At 40.8% G+C, this 21,521-nt stretch overlaps 1 protein-coding gene across 1 annotated transcript in view; it reads right to left on the bottom strand.

Annotated features, from left to right (window-relative positions):
* Window positions 1-1,219: 1,219 nt before the first annotated feature.
* Window positions 1,220-21,521, bottom strand: part of PRPL11 (plastid ribosomal protein l11) — a 38,819-nt gene continuing 18,517 nt past the window's right edge. Inside the window, exons 2-4 of the mRNA XM_087690003.1 lie at window positions 2,776-2,948; window positions 1,811-1,874; window positions 1,220-1,698 (exon numbers count right to left, since the gene is read on the bottom strand). Coding sequence (XP_087546129.1) covers window positions 1,490-1,698; window positions 1,811-1,874; window positions 2,776-2,948 — 446 coding nt within the window. The 3' untranslated portion in view covers window positions 1,220-1,489. The remainder of the gene's footprint in view (window positions 1,699-1,810; window positions 1,875-2,775; window positions 2,949-21,521) is intronic.

Below are 21,521 nucleotides of genomic sequence, written 5' to 3'. Positions count from 1 at the left end.
TGTTTCACTCTCTGAAACAATAAGGAATTCTCACCCCTATGCTATCCTCCTCCATCTCAGCAAATTTGAAGGTATTCAACAGTGTTTTGCTGAATTCAAACCTAATTACTATTGCAATTAAGGTTTATCAATAGTCTTAAAAAGTGTCATTGAATCCCAACAATTCTAAGTTGCTGAACTATTTGAAGGTGGACAGCAATGCTGTTAAACATGCGTGCCCATTATACAGAAGCCCAAAGATCAAAGCAGTCGTTGTAATTGAAACAATTACAACAGAACTGATAGAGATTGTACATCCACATTAGAGTGGACCCACATGCAAGTGTACCAAATCCAATTTGTGTTGTAATTGTGTCAGAATCAAGGGGCAAATTGGATTTTGGTGCAGCTGGTAATCGGTGACAGCCGAAAGTATTGGAATGTATAAAGAGATCACTCAGCATCTCAAGGTACTGTACAGGTTAAATACATAATAGTAAGGGGGTACCGATTGTGGGGTCAATTGGATGTCAATTGTCCAAGATTTTTGTGGTAAGAAGGAAGGCTAGTTTCGGCTTTACTAAGCTGCCAGTTGAGCCCTAGGAATGAGAACAGGTGGTCAAAGCATAACCAATGAGAATATTTCAATTACCTTTGTGCTATAAATGTGCTTCTGTTTTCTGGCCTGCCTTTGTTCAAGCATTAGTCTCTCTGATTACATTATGTAAAAAATATGCCCAACCATAAGTTCCCTACCCATCTTGAATTTTTGAAGCTCTTCAGCTTTGTCCCTGTAGATATTGTTTCATTTGATGTGAGTGCAGGGGTCACGTTGTCAAACTACATCCATTACAATCATAGCCAATCTTCTGACAATTGAAGTATCCTCAGCAAATATGAAGCAACACATATTCCAGAATATCAGCGCCAATTGACACAGTCCCAGTCGATGTACCACATCAGGGTTCACCCTGATGTAAATCCCACTCTTTCAGTCTCATATAGCACAAACACAGGGTTTGCCTTCTGATGCATACACTGCACCTCAATCTCTCAGTTGGCTTCACAACCAGCTCATATATCGGCTATACGATATGGCTTTTAATCAAAACCTATTCTCACCTCAATAGTTTGCACACAAATTGATGCACAGGCTCACAACGAGCATTGTATCAAATAAATACAATACATTTTTTAAACACAGTTTACAAATATAATTCAAAGGACAAGAAGCTTCCCATGAAACATCAGTGCCTCATGTTGGACACACTGGTGATGGGAAAGGTACAAATTGTATGCCGTAACAAAAGACACAGAAGTCAGTTACATGACTGTTCATGAATATAAGGTCCAAGGAACTAAACTGCAAAAGCTTTCCTCCCCTTTATGTTACATACATGGAAAAAGAAATTTGTGACTTACGTCAACATCTCAGACATAATGAAATTATGACTTGCGTAAGTGAAAGCTCTTTTAATCCAGCCAGATATATCTCCATTAATTCATTTTCCTAAAATACTACATGCTCTTTAGGCTGGAGAATAGGAGGTTCTATATCAATGCCCATATTTGCAGCAGTTCCAGCTATTATCCTCATGGCCGATTCAATAGATGTACAGTTCAGGTCTTGAAGCTTTTCTACTGCTATCGCCCTTACTTGTTCAGCTGTTACTTTTCCAACTTTCTCCGTTTTAGGGTCCTTGGATCCTTTCTCAGCACCTACAGGCAAGATCACAGCTTGATGCATTAACATCACCAACCTCAATTTCACTTGATCTGAATTTTAGTTCAGCCTAGAGTATCTAAACCATACAAAAGAAACATGACTTACCAGCCGCTTTGAGCAACAAAATTGATGCTGGGGGAGTCTTCAAAACAAATGTGAAGCTTTTGTCCTGCATTTGGAAGGAGTCCATTTGTAAATGCCAGACTTACAAAGGCTCAAAATTTAGGCATTGCATAACAGCAAATTCATAAGGTACACTCCTGAAACCACTCTACTCCCTCTCCAACAACTCAAGTAAAATTCTTCAACATTTACCAACTATGATGTCACATACAGCAGAGGTACTATATAGACAACTCAGCAACCCTGATTCCTAAGTAGCAGACAGAAAAGCTGATATTTTCATACCATTTTTATTACATATCAGCAGGGACCCAAGTGCTACTGGTGCCTATCTGTACAATGAACTATATGGTTTTGGCATAGACAACTCAGCAACTCTGATTCTTTAGTAGCCAACAGAAACCCTACTTTTCTAGTGACTCTTTTAATACATATCAGTAATGACTTAAAGAGGGAGAAAATCTCTTACTAGGATTCTGTGTGACTCGCTAAAAAATGCTGGAATGACTGAACAATTGAATTTGCTCAATGGTTCACAATGTCACACAATATGTATACATGACATCATTACAACCCCACATTCAACCTCTTTATGCTTGAAAATTCACTAGAAAACAAAATAAAATCTGCATATACTTGGAAAAAAATATGCCTAGGTAACTTTGTCTAAATTCTAACCAACAGATAGAACTGCAACAGTATACAGTGTTATGTTGCAACTGTAACAAAAGCATCATTTGTGAGATACTACACCAATTAGCTTTTATTGTGTCTTATATGCTCTGAAAGCTAAATGTCCTCTAAAAGATGAGAAAATAACAGCAGTGCACAATTTCACCAGGGAATGTTCAGGCGTGCATCATACCTTTAGAGAACTGAAAATCTGCATAAAATAACTACAGAACCTTCAAGAACCTCGTGATACTTGAGAAGAAATTTCAACTCACATCAAAAACAGTAATTTCAACTGGTATGACATAGCCCGCTTTATCTGCAGTCCTTGCATTGTACTCCTTGCAAAATGCCATAATATTAACACCCTTTGAACCAAGTGCTGGTCCAACTGGGGGAGCAGGGGTCGCTTTCCCAGCTTCCAGTGCCAACTTTACCACTGCAACCACTGTCACCCGACACCCAAGAACCTATCAAGATGTTGAAAAAAAACTGTCCGATATCTACACAAACAGGAACATGCAAATTATTCCAGAAAAGATTCATCAAAGTGGAGACATACACATTTAGCATATGGCTTCATACTTAAAATGAAAAGAAAACAGAAACATCAGCATGCAGGTTCTTGGAAGTGAAGTTCCCCCACAAACCACACATGTGAGAAGTTGAGAGGAAAAAGGCAAGTGCCCAAAATCAGTTGTACATTGATATGAAACACTTAGATACACAAGTGCATGAGTGCCTGCTTGACGTGACTAAATCTGAGGACTAAGAGTTGCTTTAACTTGCTATAACTCTTGAGTAAGTTATCATGTAGGCCAAATGTTTAAAATAAAGTACAATGCAAAGTCAAATGAATTATCAAACTGCTATCTTAACCATTAAAATTACAGTCTAGAGCCATTTAGTCCATATTGTTTGCCAATTAATGTGCCCGTACCACATGGCCTGGGAATCTTTCAGACAGTCTGGCTCATTAGGTCCATTAAAGAGTCTGCATTTTGGTGTTTACAAGGAAAATGCTGCTACATGATGGGCACAATACAAAAGATAGACAGAGAGAGAGAATAGCCTTAAAAATCGAAAATCTTATGGACTGGATGAAATCAAACATGTGGTCAACTTGGTTGACAATGTAACAGTTGCCTGCCTTCTTTTATTGTCAGTCTGCTTTCACCACTGCATGGCTTATTAGTAGTCCTCCGAGATCTTGATCCAACCTCTTTTAGTTTCCTACCATGTTTGTTCACTCGTACAATATGAGTTGTCCTTCACCAATGCTTGATTGTCTTATCTTTATATCCAACAGCCTCTCACTTTCAGTGTTGTAGAATTATTTGAGTTCATATAGTATGAAGGATGAAAGGAAAATTCTAGTTAACAAGACATCACTGGCTGCTTTTAGCAAAAAGCAAGAAGGCTGAAAGAGAAATTTTAGGTGAAGAGAAATCATTAGCTGTTTCCAGTAAAAACAAAGAAAAAGCACTGATCCAAGTAAATGGTGAACTGTCAGGAACTAAGTATGGTGACACAACTTTTGCCCCATGAAGTGCTTCATTGAATGAGAAGCCTTTGGAGCAGGCAATGGTAACAGTGGGCTGTGTGTTACATCCGTGGACATCCGGATGGGTGCCAAAGCATTGGTCACAGTGGTTGTGAAGTGACTTAGTGCGAATGCACTAAGGGCACTTTGGGTTTGCAGCAGCGGAGTCCTATTTATAGGACTCAAGATCCTATTGTGCAGATTCGTTGTGTGATCACCACTCTTGGGCTCTTGGCCCTAGGACAACACATCCGTACACCATGATGGTGTGGGTTGGTGGTATGGGATGCCAACCCATGGGATGTGGTCATGACCTAGACTACTATTAGCTCCCAGGCTTGGAGGTGAGCTCGTTTGGCTATGGCTGGGAGGTGAGTCTAATATCCAATCCCTTTTATTATGGATATGGCTTGTGTCGTGTCTCGTGCAAGTTGGATCCTAAGGAGACGTCTCATTGTTATCAAAGCATCAACCGCAATTCGATCTAATGATGTTCACAAAACCACTTTAGCTCACGAAATAGTGAGTTCACGTCAGACAAGTATGCCTTTATCTAGGTAAGGGTGGTGTGGGATACTGCTAGCGGGAGGGACGTGCAAGGGGGGCACGTGTTGCAGATGGTGGGTATGATGCATACTATGGGGGAGTTTCAAAAACAGGAAAAATTTGGAGTTTTGGAGTTTCAGCCAAATTTTGGAAATGGGAAAACAATGTTTCGGATTTTACACTAAAATAAATAGGTTTTTACATAGGTACGTAAATATATCAAAACATTTTGAGTCTTCATTGTCATACGATCGAAAACATTGCAGTTACCAATCACCAATGGCATTACACATGCAGATGATAATATCACGGTTATTAATTGATGTTAATACTCAATAGTTACTAGTGCTCACTGGAGTTTGGACACATTATTTACATGATATAGTTACATGTATCTTGATTTTACTTATTATGCATCTTGGTTCCGCCTTTGATGTAAGTCTTCAAATGTTTCATGAGTCATAAATTATAATTCATTTAGTTGTTTAAAGTTTTGAAAACCAAGTCTTAATTGTCTCAACCATTGAGTTTTCACTCCTGACACATGTAATGAATCATGATTTTGATCATATGACATGAAGACTCAAAGTTTTGTATGAAACAAGAAGAAGAAGAAGAAGAAGAACGATGACGACAACAACAACTACTACTACCACTACCACTACCACTACTTGAACTTAGAAGAAAAGAAGGAAGGAGAAGAACTTCGAAGGAGAGGGAAGGAGGAGGAGGAAAGAATGAAGGAGAAGGAGGGAGGAGGAGGAGGGGTAGGAGACAATGAGCTACCATCCCATGGCTATGGCAAACCATCGTTGGAAGCTGAAACCTTGTGGCTTGGAGAAGCATCAGGATTTTGATTGGCAATAATTTTTGTCCATTTAATGTTAGACATTAATGTTAATCATTAATTTTAATGGTAATGTAACATTAAAAGCTATTGTGATTTAATGCATACACTAATGTTAGTATCAATTTTAATGTTAATATTTTGTTCAATGCTAAGATGAGCGTTATTGTCAATATGAACTTTGGCAATCATGGAGAGAAAAAGGGTGGAAAGTGGTCGTGCATAGAGATAAACTGGGAAGCAGCCATGGAGAGTAAAACACAATAAAATAGTCTATAGTTATGTAGAGATTGATTGGGTAAAACAATCGTGGATATGGAGTAAGGTCGAGAGAGAGAGACAGAGATGATTGAGTTAATGCCTTTTCAGTGGTTTTTTTTGGGGGGTGGGGAGGGGAGATGCTTGATGTGGACAAAGAAGGAGAGAGAGACGAACAAACTCTTTGTCCGTGATGATTATATGGACTGTCTGGTGTCAGTCAACAGACGGACTGCATGGCTTGTTGGGGTCTTGGCGCTCAAGGAGCTGGTCGAACCTTCATGTTGACCTGACATGTCCTTCTTGAGGCTAGCATGGCATGTGGCATATCCTTATTGTCTTTTCCATTTCCTCTCCGATCTTTTTCTATTATTACCTGTGCACCAATGTTGTTAGACTTATTTGGTCTAAGGTGCCTAAAGCAACCCTCTTAAGCTGCACCCTATGTGCACATTTTTTTTAAAAAACGGCTTAGCTATGCATTAAATACAAAGACTCTCTTTGTTTTGTTTTGCTCTCCTCTCTCACATTCCTTGATTTCTAAATTCTCACCCCTCTCCAAAATTTCCTTCTCTGCATTTCTTTCTCTTACCGATATCATGACTTCTCATGCAATATCTCATTTTGATGCACCCGTTTCCACTGAACCTCAACACATGGAGGATACCCATGCAATAGACTTGAACATACGCACGAACAACATCCTAAGCACCTTCTTCCTTCAAATCTGACGGATATTCGTCACTTGTAGTGATTCTCCAAGCTCAAGTTAAGGACATGCAACGGCAATTAGCCGAGCTGCGTACTCTCCATTTTCCGTTTGTATCCATAGCCGTGAGGGCATTCCCTCTTTAGTATCAACCTATTTCATTTAAAGGGGAGAAGAAAGAATATAATGAGACAAACATCGATTCATGGTTAACCAAATGGATGGCATATTTTGATCTATATCAGTTCTATGGCATTCAATGTATCAGGCAAATATTGATCATGTTATAGGAAAATGCATAGGCTTGGTGGGTAGGGTTACGTCCCAAGCCAATGACATGGACTGACTTCCAATCTTTTTTGGAAACATTTTGTGATCGATGATTGGATTGAAAATTTTTGAAATTTATTTGAGTTTGATATAGGGAAGAAGAGCTTGAATGTATATTCACGAGGGTTTAAAGATCTGTTAACAAAACAAAGCCCATGGACGTTCCTTAAGTGTTGCTCTATATACGATACCTTTTCGGTTTACTACCAGACTACCAAAACAAGGTGCTCCACAATTCGATATATATATATATATATACATGTATGTATGTATGTATATATATATGTATATATATGTATATATATGTATATATATGTATATATATAATGAGAGTAGAGGCAACTAGTCGACAAGAGGTTCCCATTGAGTTGCTTCTATCTTTAACTCAAAGAAGTCATCTATCCCAACAGCAACTCATCCGTCGACTTTGGAGTTGCATTTTTTAAAAAATGGTAAGCATAACGTCACTTGTAGCAAGGATCACTCGAAAGGTTGTTACTTAACTTGCCATCAGACAGGTCACTCTCACGGAAACTAAGAGTGTCCCCAAAATTAAAAAGTGAAGTTTACTTCTAAGGCTTCAATAAATACTCTTAAAGCTCGAAGTATATCTTCCCAAAATTTTATTTAAAGATTGTTTTGTTGATGCTAGTACTTGTAATAATAGTTCAATTAACAAAACTATATTTGGCCCTCATGACCTTTTAAAGGTTACGAGACGTATAAATGGCCAAGAAGATTATTTTGTTAACGCTAATACTTGTAATAGTAATTCAATTCATAAAACTATATTTGGCCTTCATAACCTTTTAGAGGTCACTACCAACTGGGCATATAAATGGCCAAGAAGTTGTGGTTTTGTTCAATAATGGCTCTATTCATAGTTTCCTTTCTTCTCAATTGGTGCAAAAAATGCAGCTCCACATAGTACCCATTGACCAAATTTATCGAGTTTAATATGCGAAAAGCCCTATTGTGAATTGTTGGAATCAACTGGTACCACATTTGGATCTATCAATCCAAGAGTACCATCAACATATGAACTTCTAACTGACCATATCAATGTCATTCTTAGCATGCGATGGTTCTTTGATAAATACTCCTCTTTGTATATTGACTATAAAAATCATATACTTTCTCTTAAACTTGATGGTTGTTTCCATGTGATCAAGGTTCTTTACCCTTAGAGATTACAAAACATAATGTATATACAATTTCAGTTAATGTTTTTTTAAATCCAAGTGTTACTACTTATATTTATTTTGATGAAAAACTTCAATCATTTAATTCACAATGTAATTCAATTTCTTTCAATAATAATATTAGTATGAATTTAAAAGTGAGTATTTGGATTTGATATTACGTGAGTATCTTAATATCTTTCTATCCAAACTACCTGATAGGTTTGCACCATCTCGTGGAATCTTAGACCATAGGATCGAGACATTACCTAGTAGCCATCCCGTCTCTCAACAATCTTATGGGTTTAGCTCGAAAGAGAAAGATGAGATAGCTAGGTAACTTCATGGCCACCTAGCTAAGAATTTTATTGAGCCAAGTCTCTATAGGGCGTGCATGTCCTCGCTAAAAAAACGATGGCACGAAACGCTTCTATGTCAACTACAAAGATCTCAAGAAGGTAACCAAAGTATCTATTACCTAGGATGGATGACCTTATAAATCCGTTTTATGGCACGCGATATTTCACCAAAATCGATCTTGGGTCCAATTACCATTGGATACAGAAAGCTTTGGAAGATGCCCCAAAAACTGTGTTTTGAATGCGATATGGACATTTCCAAATTTTTATCCTACCTTTTGGATTGACCAATGCTCCTATAACTTTCCAACAAATAATGAACGACCTATTCCGTCCGTATCTTGAAGAGTGTATTTATAGTAAGTCATTGAAGGAACATGCGAAACATTTACACATCGCCTTACATCTCTTAAGATAAGAGTAATTATTTGTGATACTATCCAAGTGAAAACAATTTCGCACAAAGCTATTATATCTTGGTCATGTCATCTCAATTGTGTTAGAGTGTAGTGATGCGGAAGCGTAGGATAAAGACTGAGAGAGAGTGAACACAGAGAGAGAGAGAGAGGAGATAGTGTAAACGCAAAAAATCTGCAGAGTAGTATGCTGTATAAGAGTGCAGAAATACACAAGGGGACATAGAAAATACGTGCGTATGTCTCCGACCTGATGACCTCGATCTCCATCAGCCCGAGCACAATCTGTCACAACCAACAGATCTCAAGATCAGAATCTGAAATGAATGACTACTGGAGTGTGCCACAACCCAACTATAAATAGCCAAAAAGAAAAGGCATAAAAATGACCAGGTTGGCTGCAATAAATGCAGCCGATTGCAATAAAATAATGCCCAAATAACTGGCCGACTGCATTGTCCAACTGCAAGCTGACGTGGTGCCTGTTGACGTGGCACCCTGCGCTGATCTGTTGTTCACCATCTGTCCAGGAAATGTGATCTACTGTCCACCGTCTATCCAGGAAATGACTGTCTAACACCCCCTCTCAGGTCTTGGACGGGTCAAAAGACTGAGGGATCTGGAATGCTACCGAAGAAGAGCCTGGGGAGGCACCTTCGTAAACAAATCTGCAAGATTATCTTCCGTCTTGCAACACTCCACATCAATGGTCCCATCCAGAAGCTTCTCCCGAATGAAGTGATAATGGATCTCAATGTGCTTCTAGGTATGGAATATAGGATTCCGGACCAAGGCAATGCAACTCTCATTGTCGCACTGCAGAAGAGTAGGACGAGTCTAGGGGCAGCCAAGCTCCTCCAACAATCTCCGAAGCCACACAACCTCACATGTGGTGGAAGACACAGCCTGATACTCTGCCTCAGTAGAAGAAAGGGCTACCATGGGCTGCTTCTTGCTACTCCAAGAGATAACACCTATACCCAAGGTAAAATAGTAGCTTGTAGTAGACCGTCGGTGATCCACATCGCCAGCCCAATCCAAGTCACTCCAACTTGCAAGAACCAAATCTGAAGCATCTGTACCTACGGGATAAGAAATCTCTAAGTCAGAGGTCCCCCTCAAATACCGAAGAATCCTCAAGGTAGCCTGCCAATGCACCTGTTTGGGTTCAATCATGAACCCTGCCAAAAGACCCACAACAAAACAAAGATCAACACGAGTGTTGAGAAGCCAAATCAAGGATCCAATCAACTGAAGGTAGCGTGAAGCATCCATCATGGGGGAATCTGAGTGTGAAGTGGCCTTCCAATTCGGATCCATAGGAGTAGTAATGGGCGGACAAGTCTCCATCTCAAAAGTCACCAAGAGCTCCTGAATATACCTCTGCTGAGAGATGAAAATATTCCTCTCAATAGTCGGCTTCCATGGCCTTCTGCCAATGATCAAACTGCAAAGCCTCCTTCACTGAAGTGGACTCACGATCTTGCATAACACCGGTCAGCAAATAATAGTTGAAGCAAACAAGCTCCGAAGAATGTGTCTGATTCCTCCATGACCTCCGCAGTCCATCCTGCGGTTCCCACTCCTTAGGGACTTCCTCAATCCCTGAATCTCGAAGTGTGTCACAAGCCCAACGAGGAAGAGGACGAACCTCTCCCCGTCGCTCTCCATCTACTGAAGACTCAGGAACATCCACCGGCGAAAGCTCCTCGAGGGTGGCCGGTGGAAGGGAAGAATCTGAATTAGAAGAAGAATCTCCATCAAGAGACTCTAGCTCCAAAGAAATTATCTCGGGAGCCCAACTCTCCCCTGGATCTCCAAGGACGGGGTGCTCCTCACCCCCCTCTGTGGCTGGAACTTCCACGAACCGCACATCTTGGCTCGTTTAGATATCCCGCGTGACAAGATCAAACAAACGAAAACCTTGGGACTAGAAGCTATAGCCAACAAAAACCTGTCATCCGGAAGCCGCCTCAAACTTATCACATTGCGTCTTCGAAATGTGCACATAAGCGTCACACCCAAAGATCTTGAAATAAGAGACATCAGGCTTAGTCCCGAAGTAAGCCTCAAAAGGTGTCATCGTGTCAACGGACGAAGTGGGAGATCGATTGAGGATATGAACTGCGGTAGCCACTGCCTCGGCCCACAAAAACTAAGGTGTCTATCAGTGCTCCATCATGGTGCGCGCCATCTCGAGCACACTTCGGTTCTTCCGCTCCAAAATGCCATTCTCTTGGGGAGTGTTGGTGTTAGCAAACTCTTGGTGAATGCCCCTATCTGCACAAAAACAAGCAAACTCATTAGACATAAATTCACCTCCCTTGTATCTGAACGCAAGGTCTTTACTTGCCGGCCAGAACAGTTCTCTTCAAAGAGAAGCCAATCCTTGAAGTGAGAGAAAGCCTCCGACTTCAAAGTCAAGAAATAGGCCCAAGTCATCCTGTTGTAGTCATCTATGATCAACATGAAGTACAAGCTCCCTTTCACGGACTCAGTCCTCATCGGGCCACAAAGATGGGTGAAGTAAATCGCCTAGAAGCTTTGTTGGGAATCGCATCCCGATGCAATTTCCCACGAATATAGGAGACCAATGCTGATGGCTCACCACTATGTCTGGCAATCCTCTGACAAACGACCTTGGCAACGCCTTTCGAAGGTACTCATAGTTCAAGTGGCCAAACCAAGCATGCCATAACTCGAATTGTGTCTAAGAAGTAAGAGCTGAAGAAGACTTCAATTTGTAGACGCCATTCTCTTCATACCCTATAGAGAGAACCTTCCTCAATCCACGATCAAGGACTCGAATAGTATCACTGTTAAACTTCACCAAGAGGTCAAGAGCACAAATCTTATGGACCGAAAGAATGATGCCCAAACCTAGCACATGCAACACCACAGAAACATGGGTATCACCACGTCCATCTGGAATAAGCTGCATCTCACCCCGCGCAGCAATAGACACAGAAGAGCTATCTCCAATGAGAATCTGCCCACGCGAAGGTCGCAAATGGGCAACACCAACGGGAGGAGTCATGTGCCGGGAGGCACCACTGTCCACGATTCACTCACAAGCCTGGGGAGCTGCCATCGCAGCATCAGAAGTCTTCGGTGTAGAGTCCTCAATGACTGCTAAGTGTAGAAAAGCAGCTGACGAGGGTGCAGCCACCGCTCGAGAATCCTTCGTGCCCTTCTTCTTGGTGTTCTTCTTCCTTCTTCCAATGACCGGTCTTTCCACAAAATGGCAAGTCAATTCCTTCTCCTTGTCCTTCTTGGATTTGTTGTCCTTCTTCTTTTGAGAGGCTTCACCAACCAAAGTCTCCGATTTGAAAGCATTCTGTCCCTTCAGTTGTTCCTCCTGGTCCAAGACCATAGGAACCAACTCTTCCCACCAAAGAGTCGACTCCCTCCCTGATACAATAAGAGCGGAATAAAAGGTACCGAATCGTAGCGGCAACTAGGACAGTAAAGTGATCGCCATGTCTTCGGAGGAAATAGGCTTCCCCGCATTCTAAACCTGCATCTGAAGCTGCCGAAGCTTGTTGATGTGTTCCCGAAGCGAAGAAGACTTATTCACGGACAAGATCCGCATCTACACCTCCAAAGAAACCCTCTTCATCAAGGTCATCCGGTTGAACATCTGATCGAGCTCCAACCATATCTCTCGAGCCACCATCAAGTGCTCGATGTGAGCTATCACGGCTGTAGTGCAAGACAAACAGAAAAGATCGAATCCTAGCATTCAATTTGTCCCAATGAGACTGGGCCTTGGTCAACTCCACACAAGCATTGGAAGAGAGTTTGGACTCATCCCTCAGTGAGGGCCTGTTAATCTCCTCCATGACCAGTTCCGCCAAATCATAAGACTCCAAAATGGCTAGCCAGATGCGGTAATTGTCACCATCAAGCTTTTGTTTCGATGGAAGAGCCAGTAGGATATGCACCTTCATGTCCATGATCGCTTGGAACTCCAAATCACTCTCTGTAGACATGTTAACCTGAAATACCTACACAAGCGCAAAAGCAGCCCACTCTGACTGTGTAAACGCAGCCTTCTAAGGCTGGTTCCTCCACTGGCCAAACCTTCTTCACCCGCCGGAGGCGATGAAAAGGTAAAATCTGCAATGAAGGGCCTCAAATGCAGCCTTCCTCCCCTTCGAACAGCAATAACCTGCAGCAAATTCACCGATTAGACTCCTTTCCCGCATGCCCACGCTAACTTCAGCCTTGATCCGATGTGCAATCCTCCTGCTCGCCCTCGAATCCTTGAAATGCAGCCTTGTATCGCGTTGAAATCTCCTCTTCAGATAGGTTCAGCCCTCAATCAGTCCATCTTCACCGCTCTGATACCATGTCAGAGTGCAGCGATGCGGAAGCATAGGACAAAGACTGAGAGAGAGTGAACAGAAAGAGAGAGAGAGAGAGAGAGAGAGAAAAGGAGACTATAAACGCAAAAAATCTATGTAGTATGTTGTATAAGAGTGCAGAAATACACAAGGGGGCAGAGGAAATACCTGCGTATGTCTCCGACTTGATGACCTCAATCTCCGTCAGCCCGAGCACAATCTGTCTCAGTCAACAGATCTCAAAATCAGAATCTAAAATGAATGACTGCTGGAGTGTGCCACAACCCGGCTATAAATACCCAAAAAGAAAAGGCATAAAAATGACCAAGTCGGTTGCAATAAATGCAGCCGACTGTAATAAAATAATGCCCAAATAACTGGCCGACAGCACTGTCCGACTGCAGGCTGACATGGCACCTACCACTTGGATCCAGTTCAAGTAAATGTTTGCTTCAAATTGGTTGAAAAGTACCATTGAAGTAGACATTATGACAGCTTGGAATTAGTTGAATTCCAAAGATTACAAGAACTTGGATTAGTATAATAAGAAGTTTTGGAATGCATTGTTGCCAATTACTTCTTATCGTATAGTATCCCTCCATGAGCAAGTGGAGAAGCATATTTGTGGTTTGCCAAAGGGTATTTGGGATTTTTGCATTAAGTCCATTGTTTTCAACATGTCTCAACTTATAGAAACTGCTACTACAGCCGACACATTGCTGCGTGCAAAGGATGCAGGATTCCACGATGATGATGCCAAGTCACATGTCAAAGAGGCAAAGGTTGAGAAAAAGTGTAAATCTGAAAATAAAACTGAAAATCAGGGCAGATCTGAAAATAGGGCTGGAAAGAGGAACAGATCGTAGAGAAAGAGTAGAAAGTGATGCATTGCCACATAAACCTCAGTTGTTGGCTGTCAATATGGTTTATCACACTGAGTTGGATGCCATGAAAGAGAAATATGTTGCTGATTCGAACTTTGCTAATGTTTATGATCAGCTTTGCAATGGCCAAAGGCATGGACACTTTGTACTAAGAGATGGATTTCTGATGATGCATGGATGATTGTGTCACAAAATAGTTAAGGCCTAGAGTTATCACTGAAAGTCATGCTCCTCCGTATGCAAGACACAGAGGTATTGATGCCACAGTCAAGGCAGTGGAGCATTTCTTTTATTGGCCAGCTTTGAGACATGATGTAGAACAGTTTGTTAAGACATGCATCGTATGCCAAAAAGTAAAGCATGATAGGCAAAAGATGCCACGTTTGTTGCAGCCCTTGCCTATTCCAAATAGGCCTTGGCAGAGCATTGCGATGGACTTTATTTTTTAGCTTCCTAAGACACCTATAGGGAATGATGGGATATGGACTATCATTTGCAGGTTTAGCAAACAAGCCCATTTCATTCCGGTGAGGAAGAAAATAAAGGCCGGTCATATGGTACGATTGTTTTTGCAACACATCTTTAAGTATCATGGTATGCCAGATTCGATCATTAGTGATCAAGACCCCTAGATGACCAATTTATTTTGGAAAGGCTTGTTTGAGAATATGGGTACCACACTGAGATTCTCATCAATCTTCCATCCGCAGACAAATGGTCAGTCTGAGGAAGCAAATTTCACAGTGTTAGATCTTTTGAGGTGCTATGTTTTAGATCACAAGACTCACTGGGAGTAGTATTTGCCCTTGGTTGAGTTTGCTTACAACAACACAATGCATAGTGCTACGGGCAAAGCTCCATTTGCGGTGGTAGAGGGTGGTAAGAAAGTATCCCCTATTTTGCACACAAAAGATAAGATCTTTGAGTTTGATCACTATGTGGAAAGCATGGATACAGCTTATCAGAAGGTTAAGTATGGGCTTCAAAGATCACAAGATAAGCAAAAGAGAGCAACTAATCGTCATAAGCATGCTTTGTGAAACCAGCCTTCCTTCTTGGAATGGGTGGTGATAACCTGATTTAAGAGGTAATTACAGCAATAAATAAATACACGTAAAATGAAATACACACTTTACCATAACATTCTTGGACAATAGACACCCTGTTGGCCCCAAAATCGGCGTCCCTTGCGGTATTTCTTTAGCTTTCATTCAATTGGAAGGAGTACAACTTAAGATTCTTCAATCTCCTCCTGCTAACCAATTGCTCTTGCTGTCATAAATGCCCAGCAAGCCTTTTGGGTCATTTGCCCCTTGTTTCACCCAGGACTTCTTCTCCAATTTGACCCTTGGCTGGCCAAATGCTGCCCCAAATCAATTCGGGATGGGCTGGCTCCTAAAATCCCTTGATAATCTTCAATTATCAGCTGCTGATTTCAGTCCCTTGAGCCTTCAATCTCTGGCATGGATCCCAAGGTGGCTGCTAAACCCTAATTTCTGCTGTGAATTAGGGTTTACTGCAGAAATTACAAATCAGCCCACCAAAAATGGCTGAGAATGGCTGAGCATAGGTTGAAGGAGATGAGAGAATGCTGTAGAGAGAGAAAATTTTGAGATTTGTCGCGAAGAACTGATCAAAATCAGTTGCTGCCCTGTTGTACCAACCCCAAACGGATGCACCACCAACAATAGGAGCATCAAAGACTGTGATCTTCAGGAGAAAGTCCATCAGCAGCAATTGTCAGCTTCCCAAGGTCAAGAATATGCAATCTCCATCACCAAAATGGTCTCCAATGGCTGGGAATTGGCCCCAAAAGTTGGCAGCAACAATCCAACACCTATTTCCAACAGCTCCAAAATGAAAAAACAAGATTTCCCTCTCCCTTCAGCCCTATTTAGCCTTTTCCCCACTGGCATGGGAAAGTTTTGCCAAGTGGCAACTTTCTTAATCCATTTTCAGCAATTTCCAGCCATTTAATTAATTTTCAGAATTAATTAATTCAGAAAATTAATTCAGCCCTTAATCCATGTCCAAAAAATTGACCTTGCCCATCCAAAAATTAATTGGCTAGGCCATTTGCAACCCAAAGCGGTCCCATGCATTAATTGACCCTTGGATAAGCATTAATCCATTAATTAATGCCTAGTCCCTAGTGTCACCACTGACACTTAATGGCCAATTAATGGTCCTAGGGGCAAACTGACACCAAAATTCACCTAGAATCTAACAAGTGTAACTTGTTACAACTTTTGCCTTTGACACCCATCTTTTTCACAGGGTCCTTCGGTCTTCAATTGTGAGAAAGTAGCTTGCACCTCACATGTGCAACACATGTGCATCTTTTAATTGCAGATTTGATTAATCCTTTAATCAAATGTTAATTAAACATAAACAAAGCATCAAATTTTCACGTCCTCGTGACACTTTGCACTTTGCAGAGGGCAATTATGTATTGCTGTGATTTGAAAAGGCACGGCTGAAAAATATGAAGGGCAAAGAGAGATTGTATCCGAAGTTGAGTATAAGATACTATGGCCCTTTCCAGGTGTTGGAGAAGATCAGCGATATGGCATATCGGCTGAAATTACCTCCACATCAGCAGATACACAATGCCTTTCATGTCAGTTTGTTGAGGCCTTTTCATGATGATGTGCCAGAGGATATGTCTACTGAAATTCAGCCTAAGGTTGAGAAGCTAGATGAGATTTTGGTACCTGAGCAGATTTTGGCACATAAGGAAAGAAAGGTCGAAGGTAAAGTTTCCAAGAGATACTTGGTGAAATTCCAGAATTATTCACCATTGGATGCCAAATGGATGGAAGAGGATGACCTTGCAAACCATCCTTAATTGTTGCAGCTTTACCTAGATGCCTTTCAATTAGAGCCAGCTCTAGTTCGGACTCCATTAGGTTCAACAGAGCAAGGGTCCAGAGTATTGTCTGATGCTCAAGGGGGAGGTAGCACTTCCATTCCTCCAATTATGGACAGCTCTCATATATATTGGATCTCGGATGTATTCGATATGAATCCAAGGTACTACGCTGGCAGTTTGTTTGCCATGAGATCACTACTCAGTGTACTAGTCACTATGTTTGGTATGCAAATCGGTATGGTTTTCACTGCAGCTCTGAAACTGTACATTTGCATCCATTATGCTCAGTGTGTAATCAGTTATGCTTGGTATGACATTGGTTATGATTGGTATAGCATCAGTTAATGATCATCAGGGGGCTGATTATCAAATGTTGGCTTTCAGTGTATGATCATTAATATTCAATGGTATTCAACTCAGTTTTTTATTAACTTGAGAACCGTTATTGTCACTTTTTGGATCAGTTTTTGCATTGATTGTTGGTCAATTTTTGCAATGAGTTTGTGATCAGTTTGGGGTCACATTTGCAGCAGTTTGTGATTAGTTCTCAGATCAGCAACAAGTGATGAGTTTATGATCAGATTATGCTCAGTTTTCAATGGTTTACATCTAGTTCCATGGACAACAACATATGTTATGATGCCATTGATGTTTTAGCCATGGTTTATGCTTGGTTATGCTATGCTATGATTTGGTTTTGCTATATGAGTTGAGCTCATGAGAAATGGACATGTCACATGATAATCTAGCAATGTTTTTGAGATTCTTTGCAAGTCTTATGCTATATTATGTTGGCTCGTAATTTTCAACATATGTTGGGCATATGGAAAGATTGAACAGCAGTGTGCAATGTTGTGTTGACTATGATGCCCTATGAAAAATTCCAGTGTAGTACTTTGCTTTTGATGCATTTGGCAGTGCAATCGAGGACGATTGCAAGGATTTCAAGGGGGAGGACTGTTGTGAGGACATGTATTTTTGAAACCTTACTTAATATGTGGATTCATGTGAGGTGCAACTAGGGTTAAAGTAAATTTATGAGTCTGAGACCCGAAGAAATCATGGGATGTCAAAGGCAAAAGTTACTATAAGTTATGCCGCACAGGTACTTAGTGGTATCCAGTGCCAATTGTTGGCCTACGTCGTTCATTTGGCCATAAGTGTCAGTTGGTGACACTAGAAAAGTGGCGTTTAATGGTATTTAACACCAATCTGATGGTCAAAGATTACGCAAAGACACTCGGGAATGGAAGTTACCTAGCCAATTTAAATATTGGCAAATCAAATTATTTTTAGGACATCAAAATATTTATTAGATTAATTTTCAATATTTGAAGGCTGAAAATTAATATTTATTTATGAAAAATGCTAGAGAAACTATTTGGGAAGGCTGCCATCTTACAGACTGAATTTATAAAAAATGCCCCTCTTCAGGATCTAAAGATGTTTTTCCGTCTTGCATGAGAGGAAGAAGAGGCTACTGATCTGATTTAGAGGACCTTCTGAGGCAACCAGGGGCAGAAGAAGACCAATCAACAACAAGTGACAGCATCTACAAGCTATTGAGACAAGGCAACAGCAATAAATAACTAATTTTCTTCAGTTCTTTGCATCTACATGTTGTTGTGGCAAGGCAACAACTGCATTTGACTGATTTTCAGTCATTCTTCACGACAAAACTCTGAATTTTCTCTCTCTGCAGCTTTTTCTCTCATCTCCCAACCACTTCACAGTCTTGCTCCGAAGATCTCAGCATTTGGACCCTTGGAGGCTGAGAATTTGCATATTTCTCTGCTGTAAACCCTAATTTACAGCAGAAATTAGGGTTTAACAGTAGCCTTGGAAAGTGTGCCAAAAATCAGAAGCTCCAAGACTTGGATTCAACAAGACTGAAAGAGAATTTCAGCTAAATTCAGGTGGAAGACTAGCCAACCATTGAATTTGGGGCATTTCCATCGTCCATGAAGTGGGTGAAGGCCAATTAAGTGCCCGAATCAAGAGGCAAATCAAATTGAAAACTTGCTGGTCACTTTGGACAGCAAGAGGAGTTTGGTTTGCGAAGGGGATCGGGAGAATCCCATTGTAAATCAACTTCTTCTTCAATAAAGCTAAAGAAATACTGAAAGGGGTACCAATTTTGGGGCCAATCAAGTCTGCATTGTCCAAGATCAGTAGGTAAATTTGTATTTTCAGATTTGCATTAATTGTTTTCTACTGTAATTAAGTTGTAATCAGGGATTTACCACCCATCCACAGAAGAAAGACTGGTTACACCCCACCTATGTTTTCACCTTTAACTACTGTCATATTGTACAAACAGCTTATCCATTGTCATTCTCTTCAATAGGTAACCACTTTGTGGTACTAGTGACCTATTTTACAAGCTAGATGGACAAGCCTATGTTTTGATGTTCCAGCTGCCGCACTAGCTTCAATGTCGCTTACCGATAGTCTTCAACCTCAGCTGTGCTGCCTTTGCAGTTTCAAACCTATTCACCCTCTATTGCCAGTGTCTTTCTGTCTTCAAGGGGCTGCTGGTCTGCCCCTTGAGCACACTTGGACTGCTGCTTATCATCTCTTTCTTTTCCACAGCACCAAGGACTATGTTTTGCTCCCTCTATTGGAGTACTCCATCTTCCAATGTATACTGCAACATTCCATTGCCCGAAGCACTACCTCTACCTCCCTCCATAGAGCAGCTCTTTTCCTTGTCATCAACACTTCTACCCAAAGGATTACGTTTCACTCCCTTCAGAGTGCAAATCTCTTCCAAGTGCTGCCACTTGATCAGCTGCTACCAAGTGGTAATACTTTTTGCGGTTGCTTTTTTTGTTTACTTATATAAATATTTCATTTTTCTTTTCTTTAGTTGTTGTTGCTTTTTAGAATGCTCACGAAATAAAAGTCACTATAACTGAGCCACATTACACTTTTTGATGTGGTTGCAATGATAAAAGTTGCTCAGAACAACTTGAGGAATGCAGGGGTCACCATCCCTAAAATTTAGGAAGTTACTATTTTTTGACCCCAAATTCTGTTCGCATCATTATCTTGGTTTTTGCACGAGGATTAATGCTTTGGTCTGTGCTGAGGTCAAATTTTGCACCGATCATGGAGAATTTCAGACCGGAATGTTTAAACAGGAAACTTGTTACATGTATGCCATGTGGAACAAATTCCTGAGATAGAGAGAGAGAGAGAGAGAGCATGAAAAAAAAAACGTAATAGGCATAAGGGGCAAATCTGAGAATGAAGTTTTGAGGAGCTGAGGGCAAATTGCTGCAAGTACATCAGCTATGGAGAGTAATTCTTAGTATCTGACTCATGTACGGAGGTAGAGCTTGCTCCCTCTGGTCAACTCTCTCTCTATTCTCAAAGGAAATGCTCTGCATGATGGGCTGATTCCATTGAAGGTACAGTTCTGTGTTTTCTTTGCAATTCTGCTGAGGCAAGAGCCTCACTATCCAGGTTCACGAGTAGTTGTTGGCTTCTCCAATGCAGGAACTAAAGAAAGTGATGACTATGCCACACAGGAACAAGGTTTTTCAGCTCTGATTTAGTGTTGTTTGTGGAACTGTTTTACTGCTGGAATGATGCCAAGGTAAAAGGATGTTGTTATGGATATGCTGGACGGTAAAAACAGTAAATATAGAGTTATGGTCACAAAAAATGCTTTCCTAAAAATATGCTAGACAATAAAAACAGTAAATACAGAGTTCTGCAAACTTCAATTCCGCACATGAATCATTGGGTTATGGTCACAGAAAATGCTTTCCTAAAAGGCAAATACAAAGTTCTGCAGACTGCAATTCTGCACATGAATCATTGAGTTATGGTCACAAAAAATGCTTTTCTAAAAGGGATGTTGTTTTGGATATGCTGGACAGTAAAATCAGTAAATACAAAGTTCTACAGACTGCAATTCTGCACATGAATTATTGAGTTATGGTCACAAAAAATGCTTTCCTAAAAGGGATGTTGTTCTGGTCATGCTGTACTATCCTTATGCAGCTGGGATTTACTCAAAAAAGATGAAAATCAACTATTCACGGGTTATATATTTTGAAACATTTCATTTTTGTAACTTTCCATCTTTTAATTGATAAAGAAATACCGAGAGGGATGCCAGTCTTTGGTGCCAATCTGGTGTTGAGCGAGGGAGTGAGGTCTTTGTTTGTGTGTGTGTATGAAAAGACCAGGTGTTAATTGAAGGAACTACCACTTTATGTGAGTCATAGACCGGTTACATGGTTCCATCCTCGGGATTTGGATTCTTTTCTGTAAGAATTTAAGCTCAGACAGTTTTGGGTGAAAAAACCATACACCAGGTTTTACAGAGATTACAGGACTAGAGAGATGGCAGACATGGACAAAGGCAAATGAAAACTCCCCTAGGAAGAAGAGAGTTCTTCTTCGGCTCATAGACACCAAAGAGAGAGTATTGGTGCATACGTGTCAGCACCTTCTAGAACTGACATTGAACCACAGGATGAAAAGCAAGAATAGGAGGACTTGTTTATGGCACAACTCCTCAATATGGTTGGCACTTTCCAACAGCTTGTAAAGAATCCTCGTATGCAAAAAATTTTGAAGTCACATAATGAGGATTCTCAGGCTGAGTCATCACATCATACCATAGAGCGCTCAAAAAGGCAAACCTCTATATGCAGGAGCATGTGGAAAAGACACCAAACATGGAGACACGTCCAGTGCAACAAGAAGCACAAGCA

This window comes from Lygodium microphyllum, chromosome 12 (genome assembly GCF_053477565.2).
Source record: "Lygodium microphyllum isolate KBCC chromosome 12, Lygodium_microphyllum_v1.1.10, whole genome shotgun sequence".
Taxonomy (NCBI): domain Eukaryota; kingdom Viridiplantae; phylum Streptophyta; class Polypodiopsida; order Schizaeales; family Lygodiaceae; genus Lygodium; species Lygodium microphyllum.
The sequence above is the reverse complement of the archived record's forward strand: the minus strand, read 5'-3'. Positions and strand labels throughout refer to the sequence as shown.